The sequence below is a fragment of the Trachinotus anak genome, unplaced genomic scaffold (assembly GCF_046630095.1).
Source record: "Trachinotus anak isolate AG129_WGS33_773 ecotype Australia unplaced genomic scaffold, CSIRO_AGI_Tana_v1 ptg000010l, whole genome shotgun sequence".
NCBI classification, from domain to species: Eukaryota; Metazoa; Chordata; class Actinopteri; order Carangiformes; family Carangidae; genus Trachinotus; species Trachinotus anak.
In genome coordinates this window covers 13,873,750-13,892,802 of record NW_027273861.1, presented here as the reverse complement: position 1 = coordinate 13,892,802, position 19,053 = coordinate 13,873,750, and the positions used below count along the sequence as shown (strand labels likewise).

General features: G+C 39.0%; 3 protein-coding genes across 4 annotated transcripts; 2 read left to right on the top strand and 1 right to left on the bottom strand.

Annotated features, from left to right (window-relative positions):
* Positions 1-407: 407 nt before the first annotated feature.
* On the top strand, positions 408-3,365 carry ccl25b (chemokine (C-C motif) ligand 25b). The gene is made up of 5 exons (XM_071487758.1): positions 408-558; positions 970-1,062; positions 2,639-2,756; positions 3,005-3,107; positions 3,225-3,365. Exons 2-4 carry the CDS (start codon positions 999-1,001, stop codon positions 3,105-3,107), a joined length of 285 nt encoding a protein of 94 aa, XP_071343859.1. The 5' UTR covers positions 408-558; positions 970-998; the 3' UTR covers positions 3,225-3,365.
* Positions 3,366-7,869: 4,504 nt separating this feature from the next.
* On the bottom strand, positions 7,870-15,714 carry LOC139627098 (serine/threonine-protein kinase NIM1). 2 transcript variants are annotated; one of them, XM_071487754.1, is made up of 4 exons: positions 14,083-14,204; positions 11,807-12,109; positions 10,970-11,238; positions 7,870-10,201 (listed from the first exon to the last, which is right to left on the bottom strand). In XM_071487754.1, exons 1-4 carry the CDS (start codon positions 14,102-14,104, stop codon positions 9,449-9,451), a joined length of 1,347 nt encoding a protein of 448 aa, XP_071343855.1. In that variant the 5' UTR covers positions 14,105-14,204; the 3' UTR covers positions 7,870-9,448. The 2 variants fall into 2 exon arrangements, with proteins under 2 accessions (XP_071343855.1, XP_071343856.1); XM_071487755.1 differs by lacking the exon at positions 14,083-14,204 and adding an exon at positions 15,607-15,714 and having other exon boundaries at positions 8,868-10,201.
* Positions 15,715-15,944: 230 nt separating this feature from the next.
* Positions 15,945-18,720, top strand: pole4 (polymerase (DNA-directed), epsilon 4, accessory subunit). Its single transcript, XM_071487756.1, has 4 exons — positions 15,945-16,193; positions 16,978-17,062; positions 17,172-17,213; positions 18,502-18,720. The coding sequence occupies exons 1-4, from the start codon at positions 15,945-15,947 to the stop codon at positions 18,513-18,515; spliced, it is 390 nt and encodes a 129-aa protein (XP_071343857.1). The 3' UTR covers positions 18,516-18,720.
* Positions 18,721-19,053: the final 333 nt, after the last annotated feature.

Here is a 19,053-nt window from a genome sequence, read left to right as displayed (position 1 = left end):
TCTTGCATACAAAATGGTTCAAGCTGTAGAGGGAACCACCAGTCCATTTATTCAATTCATTAGCCGTAAATTATATTTAACAGACAGACAATAAACCTACTCTGGAAGGGTCTCATATATCTAGACAGCTTCAGTACCATGAGATTAGCTCCGTCCTTGTGTGAGGAGGTAATTTTCCACTGGTTGTGGAAGGCAATGACATCTCTACCAGGTCCAGAGATGCAACACCATATCTTAGCATGACAAGATTATAATTTTCAAATGGCTACAGTTAAGTATCGTGTTGCTGTTTTGTGACATTTCCCTTTGTCTCAGTTGCAGCATTATTCTCATATCCCTTATCCAAAACAAGAACATGATAGTAACACACACACCATTGTTACTCAATGTATCAGTCTTAGACCAGAGCAGAGTGTTGAGGAGGTGTGGTGAGGACAGCGTTGGGGGAGGGCAGACTTCATGTGTCCACTATAAGAGTACAGAGCCACCATAAGCTGCACATAATAAAAGGTTTCCTCCCAGGACATCTCACAACTGAATGTGAACAGGTGTGAACAGGTACGTTTCTCTGCATGCTTAGGAAACTGTTCCCTCATGTTATTCTTTGTGCTTTCGTAATCCTGACTTTACAGACATGTTGCTGAACGCTCCAAGTACTGAGTTTAATAAGATATCAGAGATAAATGCAGGGAGGGGAATCCAGCTGTAATTCATCCCAAAGTTGCCTGGTTTTGGTGAAACAGCACTCAGAACGCTTGACAGCTGCACACAGTGGGAGACCAGGATTTGAATATTTTTAATCAGGGGTCAAAGACAAAAACCTTTTCTCTCTGAAGAGCACAGATGTGAGGTTTGTGATGGAGAACATTATATCAACAGTCAAGGTTTACAAGGCAGATGGAGGTGGGGGGTCTCCTCTTCCATTTTTCTGATTTGGTCTGCTTTTTGATTAAATCTGTTTCCGTGCAGCGAACCACACAACAGCAGCAGCAGCAGCCATGAAGTTTCAAGCTCTTTTCTTTCTTCTGCTCCTCACCAGCATGTACCTGACTCTGGCACAAGGTAAGAGGAACAGGTTGCATGTGATTCACGCCACAGTTATGATCTAGTAACTGCAAAATGTAGATAGAGTGCATAGTTTTAACTGGTCATTTACAATACTGTGCAGGAAACATTGCGAGATAAAATCTAAAAATATAGTTTTGGTGAAACTGAGAGTATTATGACTTGTGTACAATGTATATCTTTTTGTTGTTGTTTGTTTTTTCAAATTTGGTTTTAGCTGTATTTTATAATCCACTTCCTTTTTGTGTTTTTATTAAATCCCTTCCTTTAATGAAGTGAATTTTTCTGCTCAAAACCATTCACCACAACACTTCATAACAAATTGTATAGGCTTGCTGTTGGAGACTACTTTGAGTAGTACCTCACCACTGCAAAGCATAAACATTCCTATAGCATTCCTAAAGCTGATTTCTACTTTTTGGATAATCACTGCACCTTATAGCTCACCACTATTTCATTGGCAGCCAATCATCAGGGGTTTCAACGTAGCCCCAAATATTTTTGGCCCCCAGAAAGCTGGCATTTTAATGTAGCAGAGGTAATGTAATTTTGAGCATTGAAGGGAAGGGGACACAGTTTACAAATTCAGAGTTAGATAACCAAAATGGAACAGAAAAAAACATAAGTTAAGTTAAAGGAAAATATGGCTATTAAACCATTAAAGAAATGATGTTTAAAGAAACAATAATCATTGCTACAGAAACAGGTTCTGTCTCCTTATGCGATGGATGGTAAATAACAAACCAAACAATGTAATGACCACAGAGATTAACTAATTACAGTAAGCAGGACTGCTATATCCTTACAAAAACCCAGTCTGAGTCAAAAAACAACAAGTCATTGCAATTATCTGGATATTTTAATGTTTTTATCCATTTATTATTTTCTCAAAATTTCATTTCCCAACATGAAGGTCTAAATCTGTTTCAAAGCCCCCTCCATGTTGCCAGGATTAAATGTCTTTTGAAAAAATAATGAATCCTTTATCTATCACCCTAAAAGTAATCACATGGAAAAGTGAAATCAGTCTATAAAATACTCATTGTGTGTTGTGCCAGATTTAAACCTCTCAGAAATAAAATACTGAAGACATAACATTAGTGTCATCAATCATTGCCACAGCCTTGATGGTGAGATAACTTTTTTATCTCTGTAAAATCTGTTGCAGAACATGCTGTGGTGAACACCTCTGCCAAGTTCGACAGTTCTACCTTTAGATCATAATGACTACGAATAGCTTTTCTGTAGACAGCGACAGTAAAAATCTCGATATGACTAAAATATGCACGGTGTCCTGGAAGAACCACAACCAGCAATATCAATGAGGCAGGGATGTTGAAGACGAGTAGCAGCCAGCTGAGCCAGGATCAGTTGTGAAAGTGGATACTTATGTGCATGCATGTGTGTGTATGTGTGTGTGTGTGTGTGTGTGTGTGTGTGTGTGTGTGTGTGTGTGTTCAACAAGTGTCAGAAAGAAGAAGAGAGAGTGTAAACACATCTCCCTGAGAGTAATAGTTTAAAGTGGAGCAATTTATCTCTCTCTAACTTTCACGAATGTTATGCCTCCCTCAAGGCTCATATGGTAACTGCTGCCTTGGTTATGTTCGGGGGATGAAAGGAAATGCAAAGAGAAACATTGAAGGTTACAGGATGCAGGAAACAGATGGTGATTGCAACATCAGAGCTGTTGTGTAAGTAACAAATGTTTTGTCCTTAATTTTTGGCCCTTACTGAGCATTTTGTTTAAACATCGTTGAAACTTCCCACTGTAATAATTTGGCAAAGACCAGTGGAAAAATAAACAGCCTGCTCACTACGACTAAAGTGATTGATCCAAACTAACGGTAGCATACACTTATGCATACGCTATGTCTTTGGTTGCTTATAAAATGTTTGCAGTGAGCCTGACAACATTAAATAATTTCACTGATGTGTGCAGGTTTGTGATGAAGAAGAGGCCAGGTAAAAAACCACGGACTGTCTGTGCCAATCCACAGGATACTTGGGTCCAGGAGCTGATCAGGGTTACAAATAAGCTGTAGGTAGGTAAAAAGAGTTATCCAAAAGTTAAACAACATACTTACATAATGATTTACTTTAATGCTTTACAGACCCATCGACTGTGTAAATTCCTCATCATTAAACCTTTGTCTTTGTAGACAAATGAAAGGAGAGAAAGAAGAGAAGAATGGGAAAGAGGAGAGTGACTGTTTCACCTCCCCTCAAGCATCATATATATCACCTTTAACCAGCTGGATTGTGTTTCAGTAGATTAGGTATTTCCTGTTGCTGACAGAGAATGTAAATCATGTACACAGTTCACTATAACATGGACTTATCATATGCTAAAAGTTATAGCCACTATTGCAAAATTCATTTACATGAGCCATCTCTATGTTACTGTTAACTGTTCTGTTTTTTGTTGAGCCAGCCAGGAATGAGCCACTATTTGGCAGCTTTGAAATGTTTCAGCAGACTCTGTATCTGTATAAGTGTGAGTGTGATGTATATGTCAAAAACACATGGATGTTAAGATGAGAGTTTTTTTCTTTTATATATAGAACAGATTTCCATATTTTTGTATCATTGCACTTTGTGTCTCCCTATATCAAATAAAGAAACAATAAAACAAAGACTCTTTTTAAATCATTTCTGTCCTAGTTTGGTCATCCCAAAGTTGATTTTGGGGGGAGAACTAGTTGTACCATTCCCCCAAGATGATGTTTTTCTGGATACTAATGAAACAGACTGGTCTCTCTTTATTCCAGTAATCTCTCACTTAGTTTACATTTGGCATCAACTTGAGCCAATGATTACATGATAACATGATACAGATGTCAACACTTGGCTCTCGCAACAGTTGTTCAACAACTCACTAACACAAAGCTAGTTTTCATTGTGTGGATGATACGGCTGATGGTAAAAACTTTCCATGACAGTTGAAAATCTGACAGATTCTCAACCATCCAGTTGAACATGGCTGGATTAAAGGGTCACAATCCACAAATCTGTCTCAAAACACCAGTCAGATTCTCATATGTACCTTGAAGCAGGTTTAGTCTCCCTGTTCATACTGGCTGAGAACTGATCCCTTCATAATGTGCTTCCAGTGTAAATAACCAGGGACAAAATCCACAACCCTCATTCTGTGGAGAAATGAAAAAGTTTATTTGAAGTGATTACAATGGTTCAGCAACATCAATTCATCAAATAAAGTGAATATCTCCCTGTTTGTTTAGTATAAAGTTCCTTCCTTGTGTTTTACCAGACAGTGCTTACTTGCTAAGATGCAGGGAATTTCGTACTAAAAGAACTTGGACTTTGGAAGATAATTGGTTTGATTAACTAAGACTGCTCAAGTCTAAACTCCTCAAAATATACTTGCACAGAATGAGGGCTGTGAATTTTGTCCACCATCACTTAGATTGGAATCGTGTTAGGAGGGGATATCTTCACGTCCAGAACGAAAAGAAGGACTGACAACAGCAAACAAAAATTGTGTACATATGGGCACAATGTTTGGGCAAGAAAATTGCTGTTGGATCTATTGCTGTTTAAGTTCAGTACAGTACATCATACTATAGATGGCAACTTTTTTATATTTTGCACCAGTACCCCTTTACTACTTGAATACCCAGAATATTCAATATTAGTTCGTTTGTGATAATCTGACAAAACACAACTTTATTTTTGAAAAATGAGCCATGTGAGCATAGGCGCCTTCACTGGGAAAATGATACAAGATTACATAATAATGCATGTTCCAGGTGACAGACATACTTTCATAAATAATCTTGACACGAAACGAATCCAGCCTTGCAGTTTGTGGGATTGTAGCTGAAAATGTACTGAAATCACTCAACAAAGATGTCCCTCATTTAATAGAACTGAATGGATGGATTGTGAAATCTCTTCAAACGTCACCAACAAGTTCAGGGCTTCATGGTGGCCTAGGGGCAAAGACATGTACAGTCTAAACCACATTGTCCCTGGTTCAAATCCAACTGTCAGTTTTTTTTGTGTGTGTGATCCCCTTATCTGTCTCTTCACATTTCCTTTATCAAATAAACTCAATCAGTAAAAGGCAAAATTGCATGGATAATAATCTTAAAAAAACAAGAAAACCAAGCCCAGCTGCCTTTCACCACTTCACTCTTCGTTTTAATTTCTTCCAGATGTGAGCAGGTCCTCCACTTCCTTTGTACATTGCATTTTGGGACAAGGGGGTACATCAGCAGCACACTCAAAAACACTCACACTTTTCACACACTTTTTAGTGTGCTGACCAGCCTTTTTGAGTATAGTTTTTTCGTAATTTTTCCCAAGTGAAAACACTTGACAATGCTCAACTCAACACTCAAACACCTACTTAGAACTGTTAGTATTTGGGATGGTTTTGGTACACAGTAAGATAATTAGTCTACCATGTTAGCATGTCACCAAACCTATACCAGCGCAATTAGGACGTGAAATTTGGATTTAAAAAAAAAATCTGAACTCTGGTCAGAACTGATTCAACTTTATTCAATAAAATGAATCACTATTAAAGAAAAGTACAGGAAGTCTCCAGATTGTGCACTGTGCCAATCTGATCATTTAGAAACTGAATTACTTCTGATGCAAGTCCTTCGTGTTTGATAATTGTGAGAAGCAGAAACCAAGCCGTGATAGAAAATGTAAAATGCAAGTGTTGCCCAGAGGAGAGCTACAGTCATCCTTCACACCATAAAGAATTAACGAAGCATTCATAAGTTACCAGAGTGGCAAAGTTGACCCGCTTTTTGTCTCAGTGCTGATAATGACCCAGTATATGTGACAAAGATAATAAGCTGTAGCCATTGAGGGAAGCCCTCGCCTCTGACTCAGTTGTTTATCTTACTTCATCTGGCGTTTGAGTGCTGAATTCCCGAAAACAGATGTACATTTACAACATTTATCGCATAACGTTTATGCCAGCGATAACAGAAATGTGTTAGATCTCGCTTCAGTTGTGCATATCTCAATTTCTTGCCTGTCTACGGAACATTACACACGTACAGTGGCCTCTAGCACCAGCAGCTATACTGATTGGAAACTACAAAAAACAACAACTGGTCATGCACTGATAAATGTAAATAAAGGGGCAGTGTGTAGTGGCTCACTGGCTCAGTTCCTGATGTTATCAAACTTAAAGCAACATCTCTAACGCTTAACTAAGTTCGGATTAAAGTGAAACTCTTTGCAACATGGTTAATCCACTGGTACTTGGATTCAAAAAGAAGGTACGCATTGTGGTAGGCCATAACCTACACAGAATTATAAATTATTATCATTATTTCTATTTATTTATTTATCTTTATTAATCCTTTGTTTAACCAGGAAGGTCCTGTTTCAATAGGAACCATGACTAAAGAGGCATTTACATTTAAATCTATGGGAAAGAGGTTTGGACGTTGTGGTCAACAGCACACATTTGATGACAGTTATGTTTGTGTATTAGTGTGAAACATAAGGATAAACAGGAGAGCAACTCTTCCTCAGGTGACTGAGAATATCAGTGCAGGACGTGATCAGATTGAGTCAACAAGAACAGTCCATTGACAGTTACATAGAGAGGTCATTATAGTAGGGTTGTAGCACATAAGCCCTACAGAGATGTTAGATGAAGTGATGTGGTCAGATGAGTCGTCCTTCACCATATTCTCGACAAGTAGACAAGTGCATGTGTGGCATAGACCAAGAGAACGGTACAGGCCTGAATGCTTGACCCCAACAGGGAGGGGATCAGGTGGCTCTGTTATGCAGTGGGGGACATTTTGCTGGCTTAAAGGGGAGAGCCACTGCAAATTAATACAAAATGGTTCTGAGTGATTACCTTTATCCTATGATAAAACATGCCTATCCTGTTGGGGGTGGTCTCTTCCAGGATGACAATGCCCCCATCTGTAAGGCACGGGGATTTATTGAATGGTCTGATAGGTATGACATCTCATCGGATCAGTCACCAGATCTCAACCCAACTGAACACCTACTGCAGATTTTAGATGGACAGTGCTCTCCACCACCATCACCAAAACAACCAAAGGAGGACATGTGTTTTTGAAGAACAGTGTTCATCCCTCTAGAGTTAAGAGACTTGCAGAATCAATGCCAAGGAGCATTGAAACTGTTACTCCTTTAAAACCAGGCTGTATATTATATAAAAGGATGTTGTCTTTATATGACAGGGTAGTTACTCTTTCGCAACCATCTCAACCCTTTATGTTTTTATGAACTGATTTGTGCTACATCCAGAGCTCAAGGAAGTTCTGTCATTGCCAAATGCAATTACTCACAAATGCTGAGTTTGCAGTTGATCTCTTGGCTGGTTATGATTATCCCAGAGGGTAAGGAAAGGTGCCGTTGCAGAAAGAATGTAATTTATATAAATGTGTGAGAATGAGTAAAGATGAATGATGGTTAAAACATTATTTTACTCAACAGTTTGTGATGGGCTCAAAGAGACTAATTTTAATATCTTTAGTTTTTCTTATTTATATGTGTTGCAGTAAGACAACAAACAGCAAATTCGGCACAGATTAAGAAGTTATTCTCTCCCTGTTAATAAATACTCAAATAAACAATCAACACTCTCATTATCTGAACAGACCGAAGAATTTTGAAAAGCGCTGTTTTAGTTTCAGGCTTTTCGTGTATAGCTAAAGGTAAGTTTTAAGGTCATGGTCATAGACCTTATACCACCTGATCACCCAAAGTTAAATGATTTACTCTGGTCTTTCTTTGATGCATCAGCTCCCTTTCAAAATTAGTTTTCCAAGCAGAAGCTGCAGACATGTTGTTTTAATCTTCCTGTCAATGTGTGGTTTTACTTTCATTTTTAATATAGTAATTAACATCAGTTTGCACAAGTGGAAATGATAACAGGGATTTTCACACCAGTGGTGTTGAGAAAGAGCAGGATTCCTCAATAAACAGCAAGTCAAGACTTCTCCTTGGCACTTGTAGGGACCTTGCTTATCCCTTTCACTGTCTCCTCCTGCCCACACAATGTGTACGCATTCCTGTGTGAACAAGCTGTTATATTTTATTGCAAAATATAAAGCTTATCAGAATCTCAGCAGGGGCATGCAGAATTGGCACTAAATTGCAAGGTGACGGTAACAGGTAGACAGCAATGCCTGGTTTACAGATACTGTTATACCCTTGAGGGGAAGTCACAAGGGAGGGGAAGTGTAACTAAAGGGCCATTATGTGGAGAAAGAGTTTAGACTTCACAGATCAGAATAAAATTGTCTTTCTCTGAGGAACTCACTGTTTTATTTCACAATTCTGTAGAATTCACAGATGCACAGATGCATCATATTTTACTATCAGCTTATTTACCGAAAGGGCTTGATGTGGCTCCAGAATCTCTGCACACTGGCTCAATAGCCAAACTTCAGGACTTACAAGGAAGCAAGGAATCATACAGCATCCCAGTGGAACTCTCTCTAAATGGTTAAAATCCTGTCTGGAGTCTTGCATGCAGCAGGAATAGACAGTCACAACATGCCTTCCGCTTGAAAGATAGGGCCAGATATATAGTATCCAGATAAGAAGATCTGAAAGGAAACAGTTTAAAATAATTGTTTGAACATACTTTTATTATGACTAATGAATTTGGCCTTACTGATTACTATAATTGTTAATACAGAGTGGCATTAAATTCAGGCCACTATCCTTGAAGCATTTATAAAAGTCTTGCCTTAAAACATTAATTGCAGTAGTCAACATAGATATTAACAAAATGAGATTACATTGTGCAAAATCTATGCTCTCCGGACTTTTTTGTCACAGTCATAAAATATGTATTTTATTTAGAAAGTTTTTAAATAAACATCTACATTTAATGAAGGCATTATAGGCATTAGTTATGTTAAAACACAAAAAAACTTAAGACGGCGGAAGTTTACATTTTGTTCTGGCCTCATGTGGTCATAATTTTGTTATATGCCTAATTTTATTTTATTCCCAGGAGGTGTCTTTTTTCACCCTCATAGCCTCATGTTTAATTTCTGTTGAACCAAGCATGTTCTCAGTGTCTCCCTTACTAGGATTACCTGTGGCCTTGGATTAGTGCAGTAGATTTATGCTCTGACTAATAGGGATTGGAAGATGCTGATAGCCATACAGCGACTGATGAATGTTTTGCGTCAGTAAGCTTGTTGTTGGTGATATAATCAGAACAGAAAGCCATAGCTAATTACTTAAGAGAGGTGCCCTAGTCTGTGAGCTACATGTAGGATAGACCCTTAACCCTTAACCTGTGTGTGGGTGTGCCATTTCAGTTCAGTATTGCACAATACAAGTTGAACACTTTAGTAAATGGACACATTTACATGCGACGAAGTGCCTGTGCATTTTATTACAGTATAACACAGACAGCAGAGGGAGTGTGTTTGTCCACAGGTGCTGCAGACCACTTCTTCAGGCTTCTATACTCATCAGGATGAAGTGCTGAATAACTGACAGCCTCCACTGACCTCCTCTTCTGGACCCGATGAAGGAGGATCCGGTAGGCCCCAGTTAACGGGCTCTTACAGTCTAAACAGGGATTGTTTTGGAAATGAACTGTCACAATACCTAGATCTGACAGCAAACTCTTCACCTCCTGCTCCTCCACACACAGAGCCTGGCTGGCCTGAGCAAAGTGGGCTGGGGACATGGGCAACAAGACATACGGATGAGGGTACTCAATGCCCCTCAGCCAAGTGCTGTCTGCAATCTGTGTGAGAGAGGAGCGATCAGCAGGCACAGGCCGCAGCATGCTTTTAATGACCAGCTGGCACGGCTCGGGCACAAAAGCAGGGATACTGTAAGCCCCCTGGAGGATGCAGCGCTTCAGTCTCCCCAGGTTGTCCCCATAAAAGGGCATAGTGGCTGTCACGATGAAGTACAAGAGAATACCTAAAGCCCAAATATCAGTATAGCGTCCAATGTAGCCTTTTTCCTTAAACAGTTCAGGAGCAGCATAAGGTGGAGAGCCACAGAAGTTGGTGAGGAGCTCATTAGGGCTGCTCTGTGTGCTGAAGCCGAAATCGCCAACCTTGATGCAGTAGCTGGTGGTGTAGAAGATGTTTTCTGCCTTCAGGTCTCTGTGGACGATGTTGTTGTCATGCTGAAATATCACAAAAAGATTTTAAACATTCAGTAAGGGTTCTGTTTTGACATTTTATATCTCCTTTTAGGGAAAGAAAGTGTTAACAGTCTGAAAAAAATATTACATACAATATACAATAATGAGTTTTACACACACACACACACACACACACACACATATATATATATATATATATATATATATATATATATATATATATGTATATATATATATATATATATAATATGTCACTCACAGGATGCCCTTTTCTGCAGAATGGCCACATTTATTTTTGATACTTTCAGTATTTCCTCTACCACTAATTCTCACTATTATTATTATTATTGATACGAACCAACTGAATCCTTGTTTGTTATGTTTTCCAATCTAGTATAATGTTTGTTTGCATCTGTAAGTTTATAGTAAGATGGAAAACCGATAAAACTAAACATTTTCATTCGGAACTCAAAGTCCTCAATCATGGAGATTAAGACACTGATCCTATAATCACAACATCCCTGGTGTAAGGCTGCTTGAAAAATGTTTGTTGCACATTTTCTTTCCTCCATCTCCTGTTAAGTCTCTACTGGCCACTATGAAAATGAAGTCAAACATATATGGTCAAAACATTTAAGACTGAGCCTTTAAAACAACTCCATCACATGAATCATGAATAGGCCTAAAAAAAAAACCAAAACAAGATAACCCCATGGACATGAGGCACAGACTTGTGCTCGCAGTCATGCTGTTGAGCAGATGACTTTTAGCGGTGATTCTGCGGCTCACCATGTGTTTAACAGCAGAGATGACTTGTGCAAAGACCAGCTTGGTTTCCAGGTCGTTAAGCTTCCCCCTGGTGGTGATTCGGGAGAACAGGTCTCCACCACTGCCATACTCCATCACCAGATACAGTTTCCGGCTGGTCTCAATGACCTCGTAAAGGCGCACTATGTTGGGATGACACATCTTCTCCATGCAGCTGATTTCTGAGAAAGTCAAAGGCTGGCTCTTCTTCTCCAGACGCAGCTTGTCCATGATTTTAACAGCTACTCTCTCTGAGACAGAAGGGGAGGGATAAGCTTAGATGTCAGTGGTGGATTTAGAGAGGGTCTGATGAAGTGAAAGGTCAAAATAAGGGCAGAGACATGCTTCAGAGATTTAAACACACAAGACAATAGGGAGATGTATGCCACTGCAACATATGAGAAGAAGGCTGTAAGAATCTACTCGGCAACTAATTTAATTGGAAGATTGTTGCAGTGTTATTCTAAGGTATGACAAAAATGTGGCTGAGAATCAAGAGCCCTCCTTGAACAAGTCAGAGTGCATATGTGGGTTTAATTTTCAACAACAGCTTTTCAACAGAAAATAAATTCACTGCAGGGGTCAGGGAAGATCTAGGTGGATCCAAAAGTCTTATTCATGGGCTCAGTTGTTGTCTACTGACATGAAGTTTATCCCCAAACCTGTAATATTATTTATCTACAGGCCATGTGCATAACAGAAAAGGATAAAGTGTGGGTTGCCCAGACTGGACAGAAGGGAATGCTGTATATTCAAGTTGGGTGTTAACCCGAAAAACATGAATATTAACAGAAATTTAAACAACTCATGGTTCCTGACCTTTTGTCAAGGCATGGATGCCCAGCCTGACCGTTGAGAAGTTGCCCTGCCCGATCTCTCCACGCAGCTCATAGAAGCCAACCCTTCGACCAAGTACCAGGTCGTTGATGATCCTCTCGTTGTGGGCCATGTCATAGATGACCTTTTCAAACGGTGACTGCCTCATTCTCTCTGCTTCGGTCAGCTGTGGTAAGGCACTTACGGCAGCAGAGGTCAATGGCTGGGTCGTCTTTTCCACCTTCTGAGGCTCATCTTTGGATTTTTTGCTCGCTTTCTGCTTTGGCCATAGCCGTGTTTTGATGGCTTGGGGAGAAATTTAAGAAAGATACATCAGTGCAGAGATTTGACTTTCTTTTCAAAGGCCTGTGTATTTTATCTTACATTTTTTCCTCAGTATTAGACTGTTTGACTCTTGTGCAGACACGTAGTGTGACTGTTCCACATATAGGACGCTGATAATGAGATTGACCTCCACGTTAACTCACTTCGTCCTGAATGAGGTAAAACGTCTGGCCTCTTTTACATCGGCCTTAGCCCTTAGCCTGAATCTTAATTTGGGAGTAGTTGGTGTCTGTTAGCAAAAATGATGCACATGGTGCATGAGATGGAAGCAAACATTAACTGATTATGTAGATTGTAAGTTGATTTGCATATATGAATATCTGCTAATGTTATATTCTTTTGTTTCAGACATGCAGCACTCTCTTGTATGAATGAGCTGCTGTTAAATCTATTTACAGCTTGCAAGGGTAGGTCTGCTTTGTGTAGTCTGTTTGACAAAGACTTACAACTCCTACACTGTTACGGCGTCATTGATGTGACTAGAGTCTTATTAGTTTTGCAGGTCTGCACAGATGCTGATATATTTTTGGATAGTGTTAAATCATTTTCAACATGTACCCCATGTTTTCATTTTTTATGAAAGACAAAAGCAGGATGTGTCAACCTTTCCTGTTTTTTTCTGTTCTTTGGACACAGTCTTTGAGATTCAGCAAATTTCTTTTAAAGACTGGCCAAACTATTCATTTTCCCCCAAGCAGGGCAGTATTTTGCCACTGTTTTATGTAAACCTTACACCCTGTGTCTTTGGCTTTTGTGGGAAACCTTTATTTTATGGTTCCAGCATTACACAAAGAGCCACGGATGATAGGGTCAGATGTCAAACTGTTTATCCATGCTTGCTGTGTGGGCGTCTTACAGAGTATGTGTAATCACTAAGCAAATGTGAAAAAGGGGATTAAAGAAATAAACCAAGCAGACAATGACCAACATCAGCAATAATTCTTTAAACTTAAACTGAATTATTCAAGTGTAAATTTAAAGTGTAATGATACTGTGCCTCCTCCTGATCATTGTGGGTTAAATTTAGAAGACCGTAGGTTCAGTTCTGAAAGTGCTCAGGATTACTTGCTTCTTTTAGATACAGTATTAGTGGGTCACTTCTGAACGAGAAGGGTATTTATACTGTACAAACGGAGGAGATGATTAACCTCAACACTTGGGTCAGTTTGAAATTGGCAAAACAAACTAAACATTTTTCTCTTTTTTTGTTTCACTTCCTTTTACTCTATTTATTATACTTTTCTATAGATTTTACTTGCAAACAATCCTGAATAAGACTTAATCTGCAGTCATTCAATGCCTCTGCATGACTGCATTTTAGAAGATATTGTTGCCAAACCATGTACACTAGTCATTCATAAATCAAAGAATTAGTATCTCTTGTAGCCAAACAGCCATTTTTTAGTTTAAACAAGCTAAAAAATATATTACAAAAATTCTAATTAGGCAGCACTTGTCAGGGTTAATAATGCCTTTGTTAATGGTTAATAAATCATTTATGAATACTTTAGATTTAAGTTAGATGCTGTAAATAGGAAATGCTGTTTTAAATGCTAATCTACAAAAAAAAAATGCTCATACTCACTTTCTAATAAGCCACCAAATCTGCATTTATAAATTTAAATGAGTTGTTACAGGAGGGCTTTTACAATAATCAATTTTACAGATTATTTAAAAAGACAGAAAGTACAAAGCATGTGTTGTTCTGAAGGACAAATTAGGGATTAATCAGAATTTAGCAATTTGATTTAGTTTATTGATGGTCTATAACTAATCTACATAGCATCATATGATTTATTAAATATTAATAAAGCCATTACTTACAAACACTGTATAAAGGATGCCTCATCAGAAAGTGATCAAAACAATAAGATACAACAAAAATGCAGAGACAGTTTTTTTTTAAGTATCGTATAGTAAGTATATAATTTTACCTGGGAGCTGCGGCTCCTTCATGTCCGTCCCTCAGGCTGTAACACCTGACTGTGACTGAACATGTGAATGGAGCTTCAGAGAACTAAATCACTCTTCACAATCCTATTAACACAGTGTATTAGTAGACTGCTCATTAGGTTATCTGACACCGACTGAAATGGTGGAAAGGCTGCATACACACTTTAAAGAATAAACTAATCACACCACATAGGCCTAGTTTTCATACTGATAATAAAGCTCATGATAAATAATGCATGAATATAGACTATTTTTTGACTGATTACAGCAAATTTGTTGCAGTTATGTCAAACTCTAATATGTCATCAACCTTTACTAAGATAAAAATCTAAAGATTAAATTTGATAGTCTTCTTGAATCAGCATCTCCTTGACATCTTGTTTTTCTTTAACCCTTGAAAACAATCACAAACTCAAAACACAGCAGCATGAGTTGCCAGGAAATTAAAAGATATTACACATTTTATAATTAACGAAAGCCTACAGTAAATATAACACATGTCAACATTGTGTATTAGGTGAATAGGGAGCTATTTAAATTCAAAAGAAATACATTTCATAAGTTGGAGGAGAGGGAAAAAAGAAATTAATAATTTTACTCAATAATCTTATAGGTCTTTACCAAAGACTGTACAAAAGATGTACGAACAGCTCCCCAGAACTGAAGCCACGCTGTATGTTCAAGTGTTCATTGTTCTTTCATATTTTCTTTTGATTAGTTATTTGACACTATAAAAAGTGGGTGTGACATCATGATTGACTCTCGATTGGGTCGGGCGGGCGTACGGGTGGGGACCTCCTGTAGTTGCACCACCCAATCACTACTGCACAGACTCTGGCTCCAAATGACCTCACTTGTGCAGGATGGCAGCACCAATATCCCGGATATTTTAACTGCTTCTTTATCTTAGTAGTTGAACCCGTTGAGAGCTCCAATATAAATGAATATTGTTATTCCATAGTTAATATTTTACATATTACATCAAATAACTACTTAAATAACAGGAACCAGTCATAGTGACGCAGCAGAAGTTTGGTTATGGTTTTATTGGTTTTACTCCCATCTCCCTCGTCAGCGTCTATAAACCCACTGTACACTAGCTGGCCAGCACCAAATGGGAGACAGGCACTAGTCATGATAAGACTGAGGTAGAACAAAAGGTAATAAAAATTGGATTTTCATTTGTTGGTTGGCCAGAACAACTTGACACTACTCCAAATTAAGGATGACATTGCTCCATGTCTACTGGTGTGTAAACAGTCACCTGTGTGCTACCAAGTCAGACAGTATATCAGTGTTTATTGCTTATTTCCACTGCCTCCCAAAGCGGACTAAAACCATGGATGTGTTATAATACATCCATGGCTAAAACTGAATAATTTTAAGGTGTGTCCATTTCATTTCCTGTATAAGGAGGTTGCCAAAACTCAAACTCACAAATAGTTGAATTAAGAAGATACAGTTCTTATTCACTGTTGTGTTTTCAAAATAAAGAAAACTATCACCTGTGACCACCATTGGACCACTCCACAGTCCAGGGCGGCTACGCCCTTTGATCGGCGTTGAGCTCCAGCCAATAGCCAAGTCCTGATTCGCAATCTGTCCAATCAGAGGCGAGGATCAGTTGGCGGGAGAGGAAAAGGCCGCGCGTCGCTGTGGCTGACGAATCAGCACAGTCCCTCCACCGAGAGGCCGGAAGCACATGCTGGCGCGCTGCTACCGATGTTGTCATGTGCGACATGTAGCTCGATAACTGTGGTGATTTGTGTGTGTGCGCGTCTCTTTAATACAACGATCGTGTAAACAAAATAATAATAATAATAATAATAATAGTAATCAGAGAATGGCTGGAACAGTGGTAACGCCTGTCACCCCCACGGAGCTCGACCCTGACCGGGGTGGGAGCGAAGAGGAGAGCCGCGGGGCCGAGGCGGAGGACGAGGGCAGCCAGCAGCAGACAGGCCCCGCTGCTGCCGTGGGCCACAACCGACTGTCCAAACTCCCGCTGGCCCGCATCAAGGCCCTCATGAAGACCGACCCAGACGTGTCCCTTGCCAGCCAGGAGTCTGTCTTCATCATCGCTAAAGCCACGGTAACTCCTGCAGCAGCACAACCCGCTGTCTGTCAGTGTGGGGCTGTCTGCTATCTCTCATCCACAGTGTGACCAGTGAAGCTTAGTAGAAACTCCACCAGTGGCTGCACACCACCATATACTCCCACCCCTGCGTCTTTATTAGTAGGGCTCCACTCTTGAGTAAATAAATGTCCTGCACAATAATACATTTTGTAAGGAAAGAGTGGATAAGAAACCAGGTCTACAGACATCTTTTATTATGAAATAAACTGTTCAAGTAACTGTTTGATGCAAGCAGCGTGTTGGAGTTTAGTGGAGCTGTAACGATGAGGTCGTTTCTCAGCTTAATTAAACAAACATTTTGAACACATTATGTTGGGATTGGGGAAATTTCAGTGGGCACCTTCATCTATTTTCTGACATTTCACAGACCAAGCAATTCATCACTTACCCGGGATTAATCAGTAATGAAAATAATCATTAAATTCATCACCAGAGATTTGAATTTCCTTTTTTTTTTTTAATTTAATGCAGAATAAATGTAGCAAGTGAAGCCAGGTGAAGAGAGGAGTGAACTTAAGTGTGAATGTAAGTGGTTTGTTATAACTGACTAACAAGAAGTCACAATCATGAAATGCATTTGCTAATGCATTCATATGAGTGCATTTGGGCTCAGGTGCATATCAATAGGAAAATTTCTCCTGTTGGTTTTACAAAAAAAAAAAAATCGATCAGTGTCAGCTTGTTTGTGCATTTGTTTTAGTTTTAACTGACGCATTAATAACATTTTTCTTTCTTTCAGGAGTTGTTTGTTGAGATGATTGCCAAAGATGCCCTGGTGTACGCCCAACAAGGGAAGAGGAAAACTTTGCAAAGAAAAGACTTGGGTAAACACTTGAGAAATTCTTCATACCTATAAATCAGTTTTGACTCTATCTTCTGTTGTCATCTGTCCCAATTAAATCATGTCCCTCCTCTTTTCTTTTGCCTCCACAGACAACGCAATAGAGGCCATAGATGAATTTGCATTTCTTGAAGGTAAACCTTATCCTCAAGATACTTGGCATCATCACTGCATGAATATACCTACGTTCACACTATGAGTTAGCACATGGAAATCTGATTCAGTGCTCAGATCAAATTTTCATGTTTTAACTTTTGGCAAGCAGAGATAAATTCCCCACATGTGCAAAAGAGGAATACTTAGCATTTAGCATTAGGGGTGGGACAGAATATTGATACAGGGATGTGTTATATTAGTTCCTCTTGCAATACACCTGTGGCAAATATCGATTATTCAACTTACCAGAGTCGGTACCTAAAGACTCCTCAGGGTGGTGCTGATCAATTAAACGACAGTGAACCTGCCCTCAGTGGCAATCAGCAGAATGTGCGGACAGTGGAGGAAAACATATCACAGAAGTACCGTTATCTTTCAAGTCGAAAGTCTGGTCTGGCTTTTACAATGCTCATGGAATAAATAAAATAAGTATAAAGACAATACAACGTTAACTCTCCACACACACACTCTGCCAGACCAGGCAGACCAGAGACGCTGTCCTGTACACAAACACACACTCTTAAACTTCAACTGCTTAGTGATGTCTCAACTGCAAGGCAGTATTTCTGCCGATGGAGAGAGCAGGTCTTTGACTTTCACACACCGACACACACCTCAGCATCAACACACTCAGGCTTCATGGTCGGCTGTCAGCAGTCTACTGCAAGTGAGACTGAACGTACACACAGTTACACACACATGCTTGTTAAGCTCTGAATATGTATTTCTGTGTTCAATAGCATCCTCATATCTGTATTGTCTGTTTATTTTTTTTTAGAGAAGCATTTTAGCATTCATTTATTTTAAACACTGCTTTCTGGCAGTTTACCCTTTTGCCAGTTTATGGCTGTGTGTGTGTGTGTGTGTGTGTGTGTGTGTGTGTGTGTGTGTGTGTGTGTGTGTGTGTGTGTGTGTGTGTTTTAAAGAGGCACTAAGCTTTATGCACTTTGTTGTACATTGTTTCAGCTCAGTTAACAAATTCTGTGGAAGTGACACCACGTTGCAGTTAAAAAATGCATGATTTCTGATTTTTGCCTATTTTAGGGGTATATTTCTTCTTCACTTACAGATATTTTGATGTATCATATATGATTGTCTTGCCATGTATTGAATATCACAGAATTGCTGTATATAGCATCATATTTTGAGTATGATTCCTGCCCCTATTTAGCATGCTCACTCAGATGTGTGCACATGGAATTGACTTGATTGACTTCAGTTTGTAGTAGCACACGGTGTAATAATTCTTCTTTTTTCTCTCTTCAGGCACTCTAGATTAAAGGCTGCTTCAGGAGAACATCGAATATCTGCAACCATCCAAGAAACTTTCATTCGTATTTGATGTTTATAAATGCTTTTCTACAATGTGCCATTAAGATTTTTCATACTCAACTTTGAAGACATCAGTGGGGCTCTGTACATTATTTGTAAATATTTGTGAAATACTATTGTACAATGGAATAAATTTAAGTTTTGAACATCGTAGTTTCTCTCGGAATGATACATTATATCTGCATCATTTACACAATCTGAATTTCTGGTAAATTTGATATTTGCAAGACAAATATTGTCTTCTATCATATTATCAGTGTCAAAATACAAGGTCACCAGGGCCTTGAGGTTTTCCACATCTGCAAAATGACTACTATGTATATACTATTACAGTAAAAACAAAACAATCCATTGCATCCACGAGGTGCCCTGATGACTTTGCGGTTGAATTGTAGGACAAATATTTATTTAATCAAAGGGATTTAGAGGGATTTGATTTTTTCCTTGTGGTTAGCACCTCTCAATCACTGTCAGCAGAACCTTTCT